This window comes from Taeniopygia guttata, chromosome 17 (assembly GCF_048771995.1).
Source record: "Taeniopygia guttata chromosome 17, bTaeGut7.mat, whole genome shotgun sequence".
Taxonomy (NCBI): Eukaryota; Metazoa; Chordata; class Aves; order Passeriformes; family Estrildidae; genus Taeniopygia; species Taeniopygia guttata.
Window position 1 is genome coordinate 6,324,275 of NC_133042.1, and position 19,216 is coordinate 6,343,490.

Here is a 19,216-nt window from a genome sequence, read left to right on the forward strand (position 1 = left end):
TTTATAAAACTTATTTGTATCCAAGAGAGCCCAGGCGACATGGAATTATGCATACCCCTTTGCCAGTCCTTGCCTCTGGACTCTCTGCAGTCTCTGGGTGTCCAAGTGGAGATAGCAGCTGGAAAGCCCTGGAAACCCAGCTCCTTCTTTGTTTAGCTCCCTGGGGCTTGGAGGAGAGCTGGGCAAACCCAGGAATGAAACCCATTTCAGCCTTGGAATGGGGAGCCAGGATCTGAGCTGTGTCCCCCTCAAGGCTGGATGGCAGCTGGGAGCTGGATGCTCCACCAGGGAACAGCGACACTGCCCCGCTGCTCGGCAGCGCTGGGCGCCCTTCTCAGGACAGTCATCAAACCTTCAGCAGGTATTTGGAATGCTAAATAACGCTGCTCAGTGTTTTTCCAACGAGATTCTAAAAATAAAATGGGAGTTGCTCAGGAGTGCATTTCACTTTTTTTTTTTTCCATTAAAAAAAGTGCTGAGAAAACAAACCTTTTTCCTTTTTTTTTTTTTTTTTTTTTTTCCTTGGTGGTGGGGAGATAGTGAAGTTGTCAGGACAAAAAATAATCTGCTCTGAGGACTTGGTTTTATACAGCAGCTTTTTGACACGGTCGGTGCTGCGAATTGCACAGCCCCGGGCACTCCTACGGGAATCCTCGGGCTGTGTAAGGTTGTAAGCACAACCCCACGCAGTTAAGCCCAAAACAAGCATTTCTGTGTTCTCCGTTAATCACCAGCCCAATTAGCACCTTAGTTAAAATGCTGAGAGCTCCAGTCCTCCTCCCATCAGAGCTGGGATTGTTCTAGTGAAACTCTCACTGTGCCTATGCAGTGCTCTGTTCACAACACTTTCGATTCTCCCGGAGCAGCGTGATAAGTCTGTTAACTCATTAACACCTCCAGCTTACAGGAGACTTGGCTTCCAGCCGCAGCCTCCACGCTCCGGGAAGTTTTTCTGCAGTTTCGGTTTCTTTTCCTGCTGAGCCGGGCTGGCTGGCAGCTCCCACCATGAAGCTGCTGCAGGCTGCTGTAATCTTTGTTCTTGTGCCCACTCTGGCGCAGGCTTTTGACCCTCTCACCGTTTCGGTGGTTGCGGGAGGCGCTGTCATGGCTTGGCATCTCTTGTCCTCCGACTCCTGGCTCAAGTGCCGCTTCCAGGAGTGCTGCAACAGGAACAGCACTCTGAACTTCACAGGTAAGGCAGCGGCCAGGGCAGCACTCCACGGAGTTATCATTCGCAGGTTGGTGAGAGCTTCCTTTGGTGGGGTTGTTGAAGATAAGGGTTACCACCCGCAGCGGTGGCAGAGACCAACTATATCTCTATATACGAGGCAGACTAACTTAATACTCCTTATCCATCAAGATGTGTACCCTGCTTGTCTGGGCAATACCGGAGCATTTTCCTTGCTGATTTCCAGGTTTATACTGGCAGAAATGGGCTGTGCTGGTTTATGGCACCATCAGGGTGGCAAAAGCCATTGCTAGACCTCATCCATGTGTATAAATACCTAAAGCAGGGATGCTTCGAAGGTGGGTCAGACTCTTCCTGGTGCTGCCAATGACACGAATCCACAGGCAGGGAACACAGCTTGGGAAAATAGCAGAACTTTACATTTTTGGTAAACCAACTCTGATATGCCTCAATGAAAATAGCCTGAGAGAGAAATATGTGTTGTTGAGGGTGAACTCCTGAAATGCAGAAATTATGGGCCACAAGGACACTTTGTAGAAACCATTTTATCGGAAACTAGCGAAGACTCGTTGTAAAGTCCCTACCAGAGGAAAAAGATACAAAAAAATTAAAATTAACATAAGAAGCGAGAAATCAATAAGTACTAGAGGGTAAAATAGTAAGTAATGGGAGAAAATTATGTAATTCAAAACCGGTGAGTAGTAATCCCGTTGCTTTTTAAAAAGGTATAAATAAGGAAAAAAACTTTGTGTCTGTGCGGAGGCTGCAATTTGGCCTGACTAAAGTAACGCCTGCCCCGCTAACACTAGGAAGCCGCCATTGGAGTTTGATTTCCCGGTGACGGGCCGGGCTCCGGCATCTTTGCCCGGCACAAAGATGGCGGCGGCCCCTCATGAGGCGGGACGCGCGGGCGCGCAGGCGCGGCGGGCGCGGCGCGCGCGCTGGGGCCGCCATGGCGCGCTCGGTGCCGCTGCTGTGGGTGCCGCTGCTGTGGGTGCTGCTGCCGGGGCTGGCGGCGCTGGAGCCGCTCAGCGTGGGCCTGGCCATCGGCGTGGCCTCGGCGCTCACCGGCTACTTGTCCCACCCCAGGTTCTACTGCAACTACGTGGAGTGCTGCCCCCGCGCCGGGCAGCGCCTCAACGCCAGCGGTACGGCGGGGGCGGGGGGCGGCCGCGCTGCCCCCGAGCTCGGCCGGTCACCGGCAGCGCGGCCCGGGCCGTGCGCGGTGACCGGCGGTGCTGAGCTGTCCCTCTCCCCGCAGCGCTGAAGGCGCAGCTGGACAACCGGCTCTTCGGGCAGCATCTGGCCAAGGACGTGGTGCTGAAGGCGGTGCTGGGCTTCAGCAACAACCCCAGCCCCAAGAAGCCGCTGATGCTGTCGCTGCACGGCTGGGCCGGCACCGGCAAGAACTTCCTCAGCCAGATCCTGGCGGAGCAGGTCCACCCCGCCGGCCTGCGCAGCAAGTTCGTCCATCTCTTCCTGGCCACCCTGCACTTCCCTCACCACGACCAGGTCAAGCTCTACAAGGTGAGGAGGGGCAGGAGGTGGCCCGGTTACCCCAGTCGGTCCCTAAACGCCTGTGGGGGGTGTCCTGCGCATCTCCCGCAGGTTCCCACTGGGATGAGCTCAGTTGGTCGGAGCATGATGCTGATAATGTCAAGGTTGTGGATTCGATCCCTGTATGGGCCATTCACTTAAAAATTGGACTCGATGATCCTTGTGGGTCCCTTCTAACTCAGAATATTCTGATTCATATTTCTGGAGGTGTGCAGCTGGCAATTCCAAAGTTGATGCTTAGGAGAGATTGAAGGGGAAGTTCTTGCATAAAGTAAAAGGCACCAAAAAGCTGAGAAATTAAAGCAGAGATCGTTTCCATTTCCTAGCGCTACCCTCTCACTGATGCCATCTGCTGATTCCCGTGCTCGCTGCAAGGAGAGTTTGTCGTTCTAGCTGCATTATCCCGGCTGTCCGGGATGGAAGGAATCTTCTCCACAGCCCCCGCAGGGCCGTGTTTTGCATTTATGACTGAAACAGTGTTGATAATGTTGAGAACACAGTGGTGCGTTGGCTGCTACAGTAGTGCTCGCACAGCTTCAAAGCTTGCTAGTTTTTCCCACTCGTATCGAGCTGGCTGGGGTGGGCAAGAGATGAGGAGGGGGCACAGCCTGGACAGCTGACCCCCGTTGGTCAAAAGGATATTCCATACCACATGCTGTCATGATCAGCCATAAAAATGGGGGTTGAAGAAGGAAAAAATGGGGGAGCATTAGTTTCCAAGGTGGTTGCTGCTCTAGCTCTGGCTGAACATTGGTCTGCATGTGTTGGGTGATTCCATTTTCTTGGTTTTTTCCTCTTTCGTTCACCAGCGAGTGAGTGTGGGATACTGAGATTTGACAGTGTGTCCCCAGAATCTGTCACACACAAGAATCTTGCAGTACATCCAGTAAAGACCTTGTTTTTCAGTGGCTTTCAACCTCTTGTTCCAGGAACAGCTGCAGAACTGGATTCGAGGCAATGTCAGTGCCTGTCCCTCCTCTGTCTTCATTTTTGATGAGATGGACAAAATGCATCCAGGTGTCATTGATGCCATCAAGCCCTTCTTAGACTATTATGAAGAGGTTGATGGGGTGTCCTACAGGAAAGCCATCTTCATCTTCCTCAGGTCTGTGGCACCAATTTCTGTCATTTTGAGATACTGAATATTTGTTAATGGTGAGAATGATGCTTCTTGGGGACCTCATTCATAGAACAGCAAAAAAAATGCCCTGGAGGGAAGATTCTCTGTGCAAAGACAGCGAGGAGCAGTCTGAGCTTGTGCCTGTGGTTGTAGTGGAGCGGGTCTGATGCTGTGCATGGCCACTGCAACGTGCTGATCTCATGAAGCTGGCCCAGAGCAGAGGACATAAGAGAGTTCCCATTTTGGGATGGGTGTACCAAGTACTGGACCTTGCTGGCACCCTTAAGAGCAGCTGGATGGTGCTGTTTGGGATTTGTGGCTCTGAGAGTGTTGATAACACACCAATGTTTTTCCTGTTTCTGGATGATGTTTGCAAAGCTTCAAGGCTTTTCCCACACTAGGCTGGGGTGGGCAGGAGGATAGAAGGGACACAGCTGGGACAGCTGATTTGAAGTGCCCAGGAGGATATTTAATACTGTGGCATGCCATACTCAGCAATAAAAACAGCAGTGGAGAAAAAAGTGGGGTTTCATCTCTAAGGTGATGGTTCTTCAGCATTTGCCTGGGCATTGTTCTGAATGTGGGGGTAGTGAATGATTTCCTTAGTCCTCCTTGGGTTCTTTTTCTCCTCCTATTAAACTATCCTTATCTTGACCCACAAGTTTTCAGACTTTTATTCTTCCTATTTTCTCCTTCCATCCCACTGAGGCAGGAGGGAGTGAGCAAGTGGCTGCTTGGCTGCTGGTTGGGGGCAACCCAACACTGATGGCTACTTAAAGAACTGGAGACTTCACCTAAATTTTGACTTACAGGATTCTTTTTGATTATTTGTTTGATATCAAGGAGATTAGCAATATGTGTAACTGGCTGCAAAAGAAATTCTGGTTCACTTGTGTCTGTATTTCACCACTGTATGTTTTTCTTTCATGATCAGCAATGCAGGTGGTGATTTAATTAACAAAGCAGCTCTCGACTTCTGGGCAAGTGGAAAGCGCAGGGAAGATATTCAGCTGAAAGACCTGGAGCCCTTGCTCTCTGTAGGAGTTTTCAATAACAAGAATAGTAAGTCACTTTCCCCCAAAAATGGGAAGTTCATTCTTCGGTGTTTGAGACAAACAGCTCTGTGAATCTGCCCTGGCTTGTGGATCCTGTCATATGCAGGATCAAGTTTAGAAAAACTCCTTCTTATTATTTTTTTTCCCCCAATTTATCCAGGTGGGCTGTGGCACAGCAGCATCATTGACAGGAATCTTATTGACTACTTTGTCCCTTTCCTGCCCCTGGAGCAACGGCATGTGAAGATGTGTGTCAGGGCCGAAATGGCAGCCCGTGGCTATGCTGTGGATGAGAAGATTGTTCAGGAAGTGGCTGATGAGATGACCTACTTCCCCAAGGAGGAGAGGATCTTCTCTGATAAAGGCTGCAAGACTGTTCAGGCCAAGCTGGATATTCATGAAGACGTTGTGATGGGAGATACGAAAGCCAGGGGTTGATTTCCACTTTGAGTCTCAACAGCACTTTCAGAGGTTTTGGAAATCTGTGTATTTGCACTTACACTTTTTTACTGTTGCAGGGAGTATGGTGAAAATACCAGAGTGAGCTGTGTGGGCTTTCTAGCTTGTGTGTTTGGTTGTTTGTTTTTTGTTTTTTTTTTAACTTAACACAGAATTGGGACTTAGAGATCATCTAGTGACATCCCCTGCCGTGGGCAGGGACACTTTCCACTGAATCAGGTCACTCATAGTCCCATCCAGCCTGTTCATCTCTGAACTGGCTGGTATCCCAGTGTTGCCCCCTTTAATTTTCTTTTAGTCTATAAAGAATTTCTAGTGTGACACACAGCACTGGATACAGCCTCTCCTGCTTTAGTCTTCCAAGTGCTGTGATTATGAAGTATTTAATTCCTCTTTCCACATAAACTAGATTGGAACAAAGGCAAAGAGAGGAATTTTGCCAGATAGTCATACTCCGTTCCATGTACACAGTCCTGTTCATATTCACAGTGAAATGGAGGGATGTGTGCTGTATTCTGAACTGTGATCATGTCTGTAAGGGTGAACTCCTTGGTGCATTGCAGTAAGGATATGGTAGAAATCTTCCTGTGCCTCAGCTGAACACATCCTACATCTCCTAGTACAGTAATATGGGAAGTCATGAGCTCCTAGAAATCTGTTACTAAATAAGAGAGAGAGGGCAGGGGAAGAGGAAGTAAGAGCTTGCCCCATGTTTTTTTGGGGAAAAATAAATTGTTAAAAGGGGCTAAGTAATTTTGTGACTCCAGGTCTTTCTAAACTGAGGGACCCATCTGAGAGATCTGTTACAACATTAGGCCAGTCTTTTGTACTTAAGCAGGAAAATCTCTCCTGAGAATTCAACTGTTTTAGTTTGTCAGATTAATCTGTGTGGGCTCCTGGGCCTGAAGTCTGTAAGGTCTTTAGTAGTCCTGCTGCTCCTATGGTCAAGGTGTAGATAATGCTACTCTCGTCTTGCTTGGAAGACATTTGAATGGAAGAAATTATTTTTAATAGTGTATTTTTATGCTGAAGTGTAAGCAACAACAACAAGCCTATACCTCACTAGTTAGGTCTGTTTTATAAAAGAATGCCTGTGTGAAAGGGTGAGTGATGAGTTAAGAAGCTGGGAAAGATCCATTTAACCTTCACCCAGTGGGGAGGCTGGGTTTTAAACGCTGTTGCAAGCTTTAACTCTTAGTCTCCCATCACTTGTGTATCAAATGTTGGAATGCAAGACAGAAGTGCCTTTCACTTCATTGATTGTACTGTGGTTTTAAATTGGTACAAGGGATGGGGCTGTTTTTGTGCTGCATCATCTATTCCCTCACTTGTTCTTAAACTTCCTTTAAGAGGTAATGCTAATTATAGGTCTCATTACAATTATGTTAATTCAAATTACAACAGAGAGTTTAGCGCTCTTGTTAAGCTCTAAATTAAAAGTGTTGATTGCCTTTTACAACCCCACTGGAGTTTGTCAAACCTTGGCAAACTGTTCACACTGATGCAATCTCCAGAGCCAAACACTAGCAAGCCGTTAACCTTGGGACATTGGACTGTCACTTTTCAGTGTGATGTTTTCCCTACTAACTGATTTATTCATAGTTGTATATGCTGCATCCAGTTTCACTTCAAAAAGAAAATATTTGTGCTATTTCAAAACACTAAATACTACTGTACCACAGTTGGAATAAATCCTAAATTACTTCTTCTCTCTTGGTTAATCATTTTTGGATACAGGAAAGTACTAGAAAGCTGCACTGCACGTTTCTGTTACACTTCCTTTTTAAGTGTGGGGCAGCTGTTGGCAGCAGCTCACACCTCACTGAAGGGTCAGTTGTGAATGTGTTTTGCTCCAAGGATGCACCAGGAGATGTCAGGGAGCTGCCTGGGAATCACAGGCTGTGCTGTTCACTTGGACATCACCACTCATGGGACAGTTCAGCTGCTTGTCCCTCCCTGGGCACCCCAGGCTCTGGGGCCAGGCTGCCTCTGGCTGGCAGGACAGCAGCACTTCCTATTTCAGTGGATTTAAACCATGGCCTCTGATTATATCAGCAGGGTGAGATCCCAGAATACTCCCTGCAAAAAGTTGCACTAAAGCAGCAGCTGCTTGTCCTGGACTCTGGCAAGAACAGAATTCACTCTTGGGACTGCTCAGCTCCTCTCACCTGGCCAATGGACTGTTTCTCTGGGCAGAAGACCTTTCCCCCATGACACTTCCCTTTAAGTTGTCTGATCCAGCCTTAAATAGAATAGTGGCCAAAGTTACCCAGTCATAGCAAGAAGGTATGAGAACCTTAGCTCTGAAACCATACAGGGAAGGAATAACAACAGGATCAGAAGGATTGTGATTTCAGGCATGTGTCTTTTACCCAGATGGAGCTGCTCCTGGCCAGGTCTGCAGAACCAAAGAGATATTAAACAGAGGCAGTCTACACCCTTTCTACATTATTCCTGCTCTTCAGAGAAAGCTTCCATCTACCCTGGGCCATTCAGGGCTGTGAGAAATACTGGCTACCAATGTATATCAAATACTTGTAGTGATGCTGCACTGGCACACAAAGCAGAACTAAGTTCTGGAAGAGCCACAAGACAGAGTGGTTGTACTGATTCTCTTGGTACCAGATTGTAGTACAAGCTTATCATCATTACGTGTTTTTTCCCATTAGCCAGTTATTTGCTATAATCAGGAAGTCAAAGAAACAGAAAAATACCTGAGTTCAAAGCACGCATTTGCTAACAAATAGTAGGATTGATAATTTGCATGTCACACACCTTCAGCACAAGGACAGTTGGAGCCTCACTGGCCCTTTTTCCCCCCGCTCCTTGCAGAGAAAACTCCAAGATGCTGCCACTGGAAAGATGGGTGATTTCAAGCAGAGCCTGTGGTGGTACCACAGTGGCAGGAGAGAAGCAGCAGGGTTTTAACTGGTCTCTACAGGGCAAGTTCATCCTTATTGAGAACACATGCATCTAGAAGTCTGCCTCTACAAAAACCACATGGCTGTAATTAGTATAAACAGTCCAGAAGTGTAGTTTCCACTCCAAGCTTGATTTCTTTCACCAAATAGCAGAGTCACATCTCCTATCTCTGCCCTTTGAACTGCAGAAGGGAGATACCTGCACTCAAGCACAGCTGGAACAGCCAGGAATGCAGTGTGCTCTTCCTCAACATGGAGTAAATTTGTGCAAAATTAGTATCAAACCACTGAATGCAAAGAACACCAGAAGGTAGCTAAGAAATACATTTCTGATGAGAAAAGTTTATTTTGAACAGCAACTGGAATGCAAAAAGCCTCCACAGTGCTCACATTCAGAAACAAGTCTGACACCCTTCACAGTAACTTCAGTGGACAGTTTATGGGTTATTTTTTTTTTCAAATGCCTTTAGATCTGCCTACATCTCTGCCTCAAAAGCACACAGTATGGTGAGAAGATGAAAAAGGGAAACCCCTGCAAGCTGACCCCTGAATTCAGCATGCAAGTGATGAAGAGAAACCTCTTTTCAATTTCCATGGTGTAAAATTTAATCTGTACACATTTCCCATGATGTTGCAGCCTTTCCCTGAAGCGGACTCACCACTCCCAGAGCACAGTTCCCCCTCCTGAGATCACTGCTGGGAGAGCCTGCTGTGGGCAATATAAAGACTAACCTAAAATAGGAACTAAGCACACCAGTGTGGCATTTAAGGATTTTAACTCCCTTGCAATATTAAGTCTGCTCTCTGAACACTATTCACAACAAAGAGTTTTCTATTCTTGGTTTGACACATAGGAGACTAAATTACACATCAGTTTTGAAAAATGGCACTGTAGGATGTTGGATAGAAGAGCCCAGACTTTTAAATTCCAATATCCCCCCTTATCTTTACTGGGCCCAAGCTGTTGAAGGCAAAAAGACACATGTTCTATTTTAATGCATATTCCCACACAGGACCAATGAAGGCTTTCAGAGACACAGGAACTTTGATTAAAATTCTCAATATTGTCTAGAGATCATCCAGCTCAGAGCAAAATCAAATTAAAATTAGGTTATAGTCTCAGTCCTTCTGTACCTGTCAAGAGTCTGCCAAAGGGCTCCGATGATCACCACATGATTCAAGAGTCTTCAGCCCTGCCAGATCCAGGAATTCCCAAAGCAGTTCCTACTTACCTTCACAGCACAAGGCTGAAGCACTTGGGAGCTGTGATGGTGACAAAAATGCAGAGGCACTGCTGCTTATTTACATACCAGTTAAAAAATAGTGTTCCTTTCTTTAAAAAGTACTTAAAAATGAAATGTCTCAGGTCCGCCACTTTGTGATTAAGTTAAATTTGCTTCTTTGCAGGTTGTAGCACTAAAGCATTAGAAGTCATAATAATAATCCAGCTTTGCATCCACAGTTTTACATCCTTTATCTGAATAGATTCTCTCCTCTCTGGGGAAGTAGGTCATCTCGTCAGCTATCCTGCTCACAATGTCTTCATCCACAGCATAGCCACGCGACTCAATCTCAACCCTGACACACATTTTCACGTGTTTGTACTCCAGAGGCAGGAAAGGAATGAAGTAGTCAATGAGGTTTCTGTCAATCAAGGTGCTGTGCCAAAATCCACCTGTGAAGGGAAAGAGGTTTGTTAGTATTTCTCTAGTTAAACACTACCATGGGTTGAATGGGAGCAAGGGGCAGTGGGATTACAGCTAAGAATTCACCTAGGATTTTAGGGCACTATAATGCACAAGTCAATACAAGCACCATCTCATGTTACTTTGTGCATAAAATTTTGGACAGATACATAAATGTGGTCCTTTAGGCTGAATGAATGAATTTTGACTGTGCTTGAGCCTTGCTCTCCAGGTGCTGCTATCATACCTTTCCTTCTCTCACCTAGAGGGACAGATTTTCTCTTTTATCAGCTCTCTTACTCCTTTTTTTTTGGAGCTTGTATCTAAACTTTTTAGGAAGTACAGCGAGTTTCCTTCCAATGCTAAATTCAGAGCATAATTATGTTAAAAGCCCTTTTCACCAGAAGTCCTGTGTGAGGAAACACTATGGAGGACTATGAAGCATTTCCCCCAAAACATACAGTCCAACAGGCAGCAAACAGGCTGGTGGCCAAGGTGCACAGAGCTCCTGAACCTTCACCCATCCTGGGAGCCAACTGCAGGCCCCAAAACTGCATTTTTGCTCCTTATAAGCCAAAAACTGGAGGCCACGTCAAGAAGAAACCATAGCTTGTAATAATGCAGCTAAAATGCAGCCCATCCCTTTTATGTAACTTTTACCACCTCAAAAGCAATCCTTTTACTCACTATTTTTGTTGTTGAAGACAGACACAGAGAGTGCATTTTGGATATCTGTGAGCTGGATATCTTCCCTTGTCCTCCCATTTCTCCAGAAATCTAGTGCTACCTCTGTTATCTTTTCAGCTCCTGCATTGCTAAGTAAAGAGAAAATAGAGATTGCAGCTTGGGGTAGTTTTAAAAGTTGAAGTTATGAAGTAAAAGCATAGAGTATACAGAACAGCATCCCTGAGAAGCCAGTGTTTACCTGAGGAAGATGAAGATGGCTTGTCTGTAGGACACCCCATCCAGCAGCTCATAGTAGTCCAGGAAGGGCTTGATTGAGTCAATGAGCCCTGCGTGCATTTTATCCATTTCATCAAATATGAAGAGTGACCGGGGACAGACGCTCACATTTCCCCGAATCCACGACTGCAGCTGGTCCTGAGTGCCATAAAAGTGAAAGATGCTGAAAGAGTTTGTGTTGAAAAGACAGAAAATAATAGCACTTTCCGTTTATGAAACCTTGTCCTGAAGGAGTTGTTTCAGTGGTGTCATTTTAATAGTTCTGGCTTCTTGACTAAAACATGGTTACAAGCTGTAAATGAAACCTCAACAAAATCTTATGCTGGTTCTGAAAAATTTTAAGACACCAAGAGACAGGATGGGAGAAGCATAAATTCTCATAGACATTCCTATGAAAAGCAAAAATAAAAGTGCACAGTAGGACAAAAAATGGGCCCCACCACGGGATAGCCACACAAAACCAAGCTCTGACAAGTCAGATGATGGCTTTTGGCAGCACTTTGGTCTAAACAACATTAATATAACCAATATTACATTTGCTACCTGGCAGGAGGAGTGAGAAATTGCACCTGCTGACACTGGCAGAAGGAGAAACAAAATTTAACTCTGTGTTTTAATTAATCAGAAGTTAAATGAAGACAATTACAAGTCCTTCTTAAAACATTGTTGTCCAGAAAGGCTAATAATGGCTTTATTGCTTTGAAAGAGTCTCTCACTTAAGCACTGCATTTTCACCTTGAGTATTACATTCAAGATCTATAATGCATTAACTGGGAGGAAAAGGCTTGTGGTGGTAGATGAATGAGAAATAAATGTTCTATTTTCAGTGATTCATCACTTTTTAATTTATTCTACTCAGTCCCTGAACTGCAGGTGTATTCGGGATAAGCAGCAATACTTCCTCCTACTGCCTTGGGCAGCAAATTTCCCAAGTGTATTCATCTCACAACAAATGCAGAAAAACATCATTCTATTTCAAAATGGCTCAGTTAAAAGAAGGGGGAAATAAGTTGTAAAAGAGAAAATGTCTATTTCCTCCATTTGGAAATCCGGTTTGTAGACCATTATATTGCCATTTTAACAGATACAAACTGAATATCAACATGCAGTACTACAAGACAGTAGCAGTCATTCAAACTGTGCAGTGAACAAAGTCAGAACCAAAAAAAACATAAAACACATCTGAGCTACTGCTCCATGCTATCTCCCTGCCCACAGAACTGACACAATTCCAAGTACATTTACCTGTACCTTTCTGACAGCAGATTATTTTGTTATTTTGCTTTAAAGCTTGGAAATGGACCCATAGAAAACTAACTACTACTGCTCAGAGTGCAGAATAGACAAAGATGCCTCAGAGAGCCAGTGTGAGCTTGCCATGGTGCCTGACAAACCTGAGGGTCACCAGGTTGTCATGAACTATTGGGTTTTTTTGCAATGCCCACCAGCGTGTCACCTAACTAGAAATCGTGTTTATCCTTAAGTCAGTCCCATCTCTAAGCAAAGTGCAGAATGAAAATTAAACCATATCACTCTTCCCTCAAGAGAGGCTCAAAACACGCGCAAAAACCTTCACATTCACAGGAAAGCAATCCTGATGGATGTTAGGATCTACACAGTTCAGTACAGAAGATCGCACACTTGGCATAGCATACGTGTTACTGCACAAAATAAGATCTAGGTCTGATGTACTGATCATGCTGTCACATTGGTAACTCACTGCAGCACAGCTCGTTCTTACCTTGTAGAGATTGATGCTGTGAGCGTGAGGAAAGTGTAAAGTTGCTACGAACTGATGGACATATTTACTCTGCAGACCTTTTTTATAAATGCTTTCGGCGACGATCTTACTGACAAAGTTTTTTCCTGTTCCAGTCCACCCGTGCAAGGAAAGCGCTAGAGGCTTTTTGGCGTTGGTATTGTTCAAGAAGCCCCTCACGGCTTTTACAACCACCTTGCTCACCAAGTGCTGTCCGAACAGCCTGTTGTCCAAATTCCCCTGCAGAGCTGCACGGAGAGACCATCACAGTGTCAGCGGGCCGGCAGCGGCGGGAAGGCCCCGGAGCTCTGCCCGCCTCCCGCCGCCGCCCCGGCGCCCTCCCGCCGCCTCCCCTCAGCCCATCCCGGTCCCGCACCGGCGGCGGCGCGCGGGTCGTGCCGGTGCAGGCAGCACTCCCTGAAGTAGCAGTAGAGCCGCGGGTAGGAGATGAAGCCGGTGAGGGCCGAAGCAGCGGCGCCCGCGATGGCGAGTCCCACACTGATGGGCTCCACGGCGCCGGCCGGCGTGAGGAGCGGCAGCAGCACCAACGCCAGGGCCGCCCGCAGCGTGCCCCGCCGCAGCTTCATCGCCCGCCCGGCCCAGCCGCCCGGCCGCCGCTTCCGCCCCTCGGCGCCGCTTCCGCCGCCGCCATCGCGGGTGCGGGGAGAGGCGGGGCCGGCGCTGAGGGGCGGCCGCCATGTTGGGGCGGGAACGGGCGGGGCCGGCGCTGAGGGGCGGCCGCCATGTTGGGGCGGGAACGGGCGGGGCCAGCGCTGAGGGGCCGCGGTGCCGCCGCCATGTTGGGGAGGGCACCCGGCGCCGTCGGGAGCGGAAGGCGGCCTGGAGCAGTGCAGTTATTCAATATTACAGTCTGTGGCCGTATCGCCCGGTGTTAGAATAGACGAATCAAAGAATCATCATGGTTAGAAGAGAGCTTTAACATCATCATGTCCAACTGTCCATCCAGTACTGCCACTGTAACCCCTAAACCAACTAAAACCCACAGCACCCAGTGGTACCTCTGGACTCTCTAACACCTCCAGAAATGGTGCTCCACCACCTCCCTGCGTAGCCTATTCCAAAGCCTGACCACCCGAACAGTGATAAAGTTTGTTTCTAATCTAAATCAAATCTCCTCTGTCTTAGCTTAAGGCCACCTGTGCAAGGGATCTTTCCCTGACCTGCACAAACTCAGGGGCAAACTTGCCTCTGGCTTGGCATAGAAATTCTTCCCCTTTTCTGGAAAAAAGTAAAATCTGAGGTTGTCCCTTCCCACCCTGGAGTTGTCACTTTTGAGCGATGGGACAATCTGGCCACCAAAACCCACAAACCAGGAAAAACTCATCAGCATGAATTCCAGAAGAAAAAATGCTACAATAACTTAAAAACCACTTTTACTATTTTCAAGTTACAAATCTTCACTACAAGTACCCACATTGCACTTCTGTGGAAGACATGTGGACAAGAAGACAGGCTCCCAAGAGCTTTATATTTACAAAGCAAACAACATTGCTGCTTTTAAAGGATCTCTCTTTTTCTTAGTATTAAGATGGTGAAAAGAAAAATCTATAAAAGCCACTTTGTTTTCCCACTAAAAATTGCCAATCATGAAAGCTCATTTCCCATTAAAAAACTTCATTTATAAGAACATATTTATATACAAAGTTACACCAACCAAAGGGTTCACAATCACCTGCAAACTGATTGACTACAAGATCACACAGGAAGAGCTTCGTAGGTAACTTTAGCATCTGAAGGTAGTGACTCTTCCCAACATCCATCGCAGGTCACTGACACAAAATCCTTTATTGGTGGAAAATAGGAACAACTCCTGAGGCTTCAGTCCACATTCATCAGTATCGCCTGTTCATCTTCTTGAACTTCTCATAATGATAATCATCCGTGGCTTTTTCATTGAGGGGACGTTTGCGATTTGGAGGAGACCCTTCAAAAGAAAGAGAAGACAATTTAATATCCCTGTCCTTTCACCGGACACATTTCCTGAACTCTGCCACCTCCTTTAGACAGTTCCTCAGTGTGTGAAGTTATTGCCTTACACCTTTTGCTATTCCGCCATACTTCCACCAAACATTTGTCAGATAGCTTTGGCAACACTTCAGTTGTGACCTTCAGCACTCCACCCCTGAGCTGGAGGATGCATGTCTCTCTCTACAAACATCATCCAGAGTTTCAGGTGTGATCTAAAGCTGCAACAGCCAGCTCTCTTGGACTTGGATTGCTCCACTCCCACTACCTCAGGGCACTCAGAGAAGAAGAGGAAAGCGGATTGTTCTCTGTACAAGACTCCTGAAGAGTTTCAGTGCCTCCTTACAGCCATTCAGATTTGGAACTTACGCTCAGGCTCTGGCCTCTCCGTGTCCCCCACTCTCAGCGGACGGGGCTTTGGCTCCTCCTTGTTCCTTCGCACTGGTGCATTCAGCTCCTCATGATAAACTGCAAGAAAGAAAACTTCAGGTAAGGAATATTATCTGGAGCACTCTTATCCAGATGGATAAATTTCTATGGCCTTTGTTTCAAGTCATCTTTATCAGAAAGAACAGAAACTCAGAACCACCCTTCTTGGAACTGGCTTCTGTGGTTAATTAGGTAACATGGGGCAGAGCAAATTTCAACAGCACTATTTCAAGTGGCCTAAACACTCTTCACTTCCATCAGAACACACCAACCTGATTCCCATCACCCCTGTAGGCATGGAAGGACACAGCAGAAGGCTGCCTTTCCTTTAGATGTCTGCAGCATCAGAGCATCACACAGAAATTAATTCCTGTCTCCTGTCCAATAAGGTCTGTTTGTTTGGCCACCCTGTCTGCTCTGGCAGCCTGCAAACTGGAGTCTCTCCATCATACACCATCATTTCCAGCACACAAGGCACAGCTTAAAGAAAACATCTTGAAATTTATGAGGCAGTGTCAGCTGGGAGTTCAGAAAGCCCAGCCATGAGAAATACTTCCCTCTCCTTGCTGATGGGCAAAGGAAAAAAACAGGCCAGAAAGGGTCTCTCTGAGCAACCCAGGAAAAGCAATCCTGACATGTTGATACGTGGACCAATTTCTCTGTCCCAACTGGGTCAGGAGGGACACTCATTACTTACATCTGTTGTGCTGGACATAATTAACAGCCATGTTGGTGGGAACAAAGGAAGTTTCGCTGTCTTTCTTTTTGTTCTGCTGCTCTGCCAGCAGCTTGGCCTTGGCCTCTTCAGTTGAGATGATGTTTTTTATTTTTGCACTAGAAGCAAAAAAAAATACTCAGTTAGAAGGGGTAGCAGGCTCAGAAGTGCTAGGTGCATGGATATGGAGAACACTAATAGCACTGCTGTGGCATCTGATGCAGTTTTTGAGAGAGGAGGCAGTGCTATAGAAACAGACACTTTGTCTCAAAGGCAAAATGGAAGCTCCTATCATGAAGGAGGTCCTATCTTCAGTGCAGGACACAAAGAGGTCCTGCAGAAAGCTGCTAGGCTCAGGTCACAGAAGAGCCTTTTCCCAGAAGTCACAGGATGGAGCTGCACCAAGCCCTGGGGCTGGTGCAATCAGCCCCTAGACCAATCAGACCAATCCAGAACAAGGCTCAATCCCATCCCATCCCAAACTGGGAATGTGTCATCCAGACATAGTGCTGCTCTGCCAGCCAACAGCTGCTCATCCTGGCAGTCCTGGCCAGCACCCACAGATCTGTGAAACACATACTCGATTCCCAGGTCCACTTCAGGAATGCCACTCAGCATCTGGTTGGACAACATCTCCTCAGTCTTCTTGGCAGAGGAGACACGGATGTTCTCTGGCAGCTCGTACAGGGAGTCCTCAGCATTCTTAAGCTTCACCTTCTGCTCCTCATTCTCCACAATTCCCTTTCTCTTCTTCAGCTCAGTTTCAATGTACTTCATCCTGAACAGCACACAAGGGACAGGGCATTTAATTCAGTTCCTGTACTGTGTTCTGCACTGCTGGAGCACAGCTGCATCCCTGTGCTGACAGCTGGGAGAGAGGAAAGAATCATCTCTCCAAAAGCACTCAGCTAATATTAGTAGCAAGAATTAATTGTCCAAGAAACAATCATGTTCTCCACGGTCTTTAACAGCCAGTAGGGAAGGCTCCCATAGGGATTTAGTGCCAAGCTGGCTGGTTGGCACCTCCTAGCTTTGTCCATGAAAAAGCCTTCTCAACTCCACAAGGTGGGAAGTGAAAGGGCAAGGGAAAATTTCAGTGAGAACTGGGAAGATCTCCTGGGACTACTCAGAATCCACAACATAAGAAATGGTGAGGGGCCACCCAGCCTGATTCAACAGTAGAGACACAACACAGCACGACTCACATGTCAGCATCTTCATCCCGCCTGTTGGTTTCTGCTGAGAAGGATGTTCCCAAGTTCAGATCTTCCTCTTCATTAATCCTAAGTGGAAACCACAATGTTTACAGGTTTTGGTGGGTTTTTATGTTGGCTGTTCGGGTTTTTTGAGAGAGGTGTGTGTGGTGAGTTTTTTAAAAGTAATTTAACAAGTCAGAGCAAAAGTAACTAGTCAGACTGCATTATATGAAACTCTTCAAAGTTACACAACCTCTGGTTAATTAATTACCAGTTGTCATTAAATACTAGTCCAGGGAGAGATTTTCAGAGCTCACATGTACTTACCTGTCCTTGCCTCTTTCTTTCAGCTTCTTCATGTCCACCATTCCCCCAGATTTTATCTTAAATGGGTCATCCTGTAAAACAAGACATAATAAAAACCCCTGAAGCTTCCCTCTAGTTTAAAGCTAGTCTTCAAAATCTGGATAAAACCACGGGAGACATTCAGGAATTGAGCTGTGACACCAGTCCTGCCCCAGGCTGGTCTGACACAGTCAGTGTTCTCACACCACCACATCTGAGCCCTGAGGTGATGGAACTGTCCAGCACTTACCACAAGTGTGGCTTCTTCTTGCAGCTTCTCTCCCACCAGCAGAGCTACAGCACTGGTCAGGCAGATCAAGAAAGAAGATAAAATTCAGCAGAAGGAAACACAGCACTAACAATACTGCATTGCTTTATCCCTCTCTAAGTCTCCCTGTCCTTTCCATCCTCAGGTTTTAACATAGCAACTCCTCTGTCAGGAACATAATTTTAGCAGTGTCTGACATAACGGTTTGTACTGGAAGGATGCAGATGACAAGAGAGAAATTGACTGTCACATCACACCTCTAGACAAAATACACATACCCCTCCCCAGTGTCACATCCCTTACCTCACCCCATTGGGCCGCTTTCTGAGGCTCTGAACTTCTTTGGCTTCCTCTAGTTTTAACCTAAAGAAAAAAAATACATTTGACTTAGTACTTGATACTTCAACTTTGCCCTAAACCTCTGCATATCAGCATCCACTTTTTGGGTTTCAAGTTAAATAGGTATTTTCTATTTAATTAAGCGATCCCACGCATTTGAGCAATAAGAAAAAAAGAAAGTCTTGAGGAAGAAGCCAATTTGTGAAGGACGGGCCAAAATACATGCAGGCATGAGTGGCTCTGAAGAAAATTGATGGTGAATTGAAATCGCAAGAGTTTCTCCCTAAACTGAGAGGAATCCCTAACGTCTGTGATCACGTCAGGCTGTGACGCACGCTGTGACGTCACACCACAACACAGCGGTTCGGCACGGCAATACGTGACGTCAGCGCTCACAGCACAGCCGTACGTGACGATACGACACGACACGATGTCTGACGATGTCGTGACTCCCGGACACGGCACTGCTGGGCTAAAGCAGTCCCGGGGTCCCGGCCCGCCCCTCGACCGCTGCCGGGCCGGCCGCGGTTGGGTTTCCCGCTGGGCCCCGCCGGGTTCCCCGCCGGCGCCCGACCCACCTGACCTCCTCGGCGAGCTGCTCGTCCTCCTCCTCCTCCTCCTCGTCCTCCCTGCGCCGGCGGAAGGATTTCTGGCCCGGCATGGCTCCGGCTGCCGTGCCACGGCTCCCGCACCGCCGCTTCCCTCCCGCTGCCGCGGCGCGCCGCGATGACGCCACGGCCCCGCGGCGAAGCCGGGAGAGCCGCCCCTCTGCCCGCACCTCGGCCGGGCAGCAGCCGCGGTCCCGCCGAGCGGGGCCGGCAGCGCTCCGTGCCCTCCCGGACGGGCCCGGGAGCCCTCGTGCCGCCCGCACCTCGGGCCATGCACTGTCTTTTCTGGGAAGACCTGGTGTGAGCCACGAGGCTCGTTCCTTTTCGCGCAATCGCAGCCTCCGCCGGTGGCCGGTGCCTGTCAGGGACGGCGTAGAGAGAAGGCGCCGTGGGCAGCGAGCGTGGGTCCCACACCCGGGGTTACAGCCCAGCCCTTGGGGCGGGACGCGGCCCCTTCACCCGGCTGCTCCCCGCTGACCGAGCACCGAGCCGCCTGTTGGGTCCCCGGCCAAACGAGCCGCGGTTCGCCCCTCCAGCACCAACCCTGGGGGCTGAGCCCCGACTACTCGGGGAGCCCTCGGGCCCGGCCCCGGGACCCCGCGGGGTCAGCGCCGCCACCGCC

General features: G+C 47.7%; 3 protein-coding genes across 4 annotated transcripts; 1 reads left to right on the forward strand and 2 right to left on the reverse strand.

The window, feature by feature from the left end:
* Positions 1-761: 761 nt before the first annotated feature.
* TOR1B (torsin family 1 member B) lies at positions 762-7,089 on the forward strand. 2 transcript variants are annotated; one of them, XM_012578324.5, is made up of 5 exons: positions 762-1,192; positions 2,451-2,716; positions 3,676-3,851; positions 4,801-4,928; positions 5,082-7,089. In XM_012578324.5, exons 1-5 carry the CDS (start codon positions 1,006-1,008, stop codon positions 5,357-5,359), a joined length of 1,035 nt encoding a protein of 344 aa, XP_012433778.3. In that variant the 5' UTR covers positions 762-1,005; the 3' UTR covers positions 5,360-7,089. The 2 variants fall into 2 exon arrangements, with proteins under 2 accessions (XP_012433778.3, XP_002195220.2); XM_002195184.6 differs by lacking the exon at positions 762-1,192 and adding an exon at positions 2,064-2,337.
* A 1,534-nt stretch (positions 7,090-8,623) lies between these two features.
* LOC100230113 (torsin-1A) lies at positions 8,624-13,396 on the reverse strand. Its single transcript, XM_030287028.4, has 5 exons — positions 13,085-13,396; positions 12,691-12,956; positions 10,912-11,087; positions 10,674-10,801; positions 8,624-9,976 (listed from the first exon to the last, which is right to left on the reverse strand). The coding sequence occupies exons 1-5, from the start codon at positions 13,293-13,295 to the stop codon at positions 9,726-9,728; spliced, it is 1,032 nt and encodes a 343-aa protein (XP_030142888.4). The 5' UTR covers positions 13,296-13,396; the 3' UTR covers positions 8,624-9,725.
* Positions 13,397-14,080: 684 nt separating this feature from the next.
* C17H9orf78 (chromosome 17 C9orf78 homolog) lies at positions 14,081-19,201 on the reverse strand. The gene is made up of 9 exons (XM_002198539.6): positions 18,565-19,201; positions 17,951-18,010; positions 17,630-17,681; positions 17,362-17,432; positions 17,044-17,121; positions 16,419-16,616; positions 15,821-15,957; positions 15,064-15,162; positions 14,081-14,653 (listed from the first exon to the last, which is right to left on the reverse strand). Exons 1-9 carry the CDS (start codon positions 18,645-18,647, stop codon positions 14,562-14,564), a joined length of 870 nt encoding a protein of 289 aa, XP_002198575.1. The 5' UTR covers positions 18,648-19,201; the 3' UTR covers positions 14,081-14,561.
* Between the last annotated feature and the right edge of the window lie 15 nt (positions 19,202-19,216).

Excerpts from the sequence above, each read along its gene's own strand:
- TOR1B (XM_002195184.6), top strand. The coding sequence starts at position 2,082 with ATGAGGCGGGACGCGCGGGCGCGCAGGCGCGGCGGGCGCGGCGCGCGC. Across the intron at positions 2,338-2,450 it reads GCAGCGCCTCAACGCCAGCG|CGCTGAAGGCGCAGCTGGAC; the intron begins GTACGGCGGGGG and ends CTCTCCCCGCAG. Across the intron at positions 3,852-4,800 it reads GCCATCTTCATCTTCCTCAG|CAATGCAGGTGGTGATTTAA; the intron begins GTCTGTGGCACC and ends TTTCATGATCAG.
- C17H9orf78 (XM_002198539.6), bottom strand. The coding sequence starts at position 18,647 with ATGCCGGGCCAGAAATCCTTCCGCCGGCGCAGGGAGGACGAGGAGGAG. Across the intron at positions 18,011-18,564 it reads CAGCTCGCCGAGGAGGTCAG|GTTAAAACTAGAGGAAGCCA; the intron begins GTGGGTCGGGCG and ends TTTTTTCTTTAG. Across the intron at positions 14,654-15,063 it reads GGAGAGGCCAGAGCCTGAGC|GGTCTCCTCCAAATCGCAAA; the intron begins GTAAGTTCCAAA and ends TTTCTTTTGAAG.
- LOC100230113 (XM_030287028.4), bottom strand. The coding sequence starts at position 13,295 with ATGAAGCTGCGGCGGGGCACGCTGCGGGCGGCCCTGGCGTTGGTGCTG. Across the intron at positions 12,957-13,084 it reads CGACCCGCGCGCCGCCGCCG|CTCTGCAGGGGAATTTGGAC; the intron begins GTGCGGGACCGG and ends CTCTCCGTGCAG. Across the intron at positions 9,977-10,673 it reads TGTCTTCAACAACAAAAATA|GTGGATTTTGGCACAGCACC; the intron begins GTGAGTAAAAGG and ends TTCCCTTCACAG.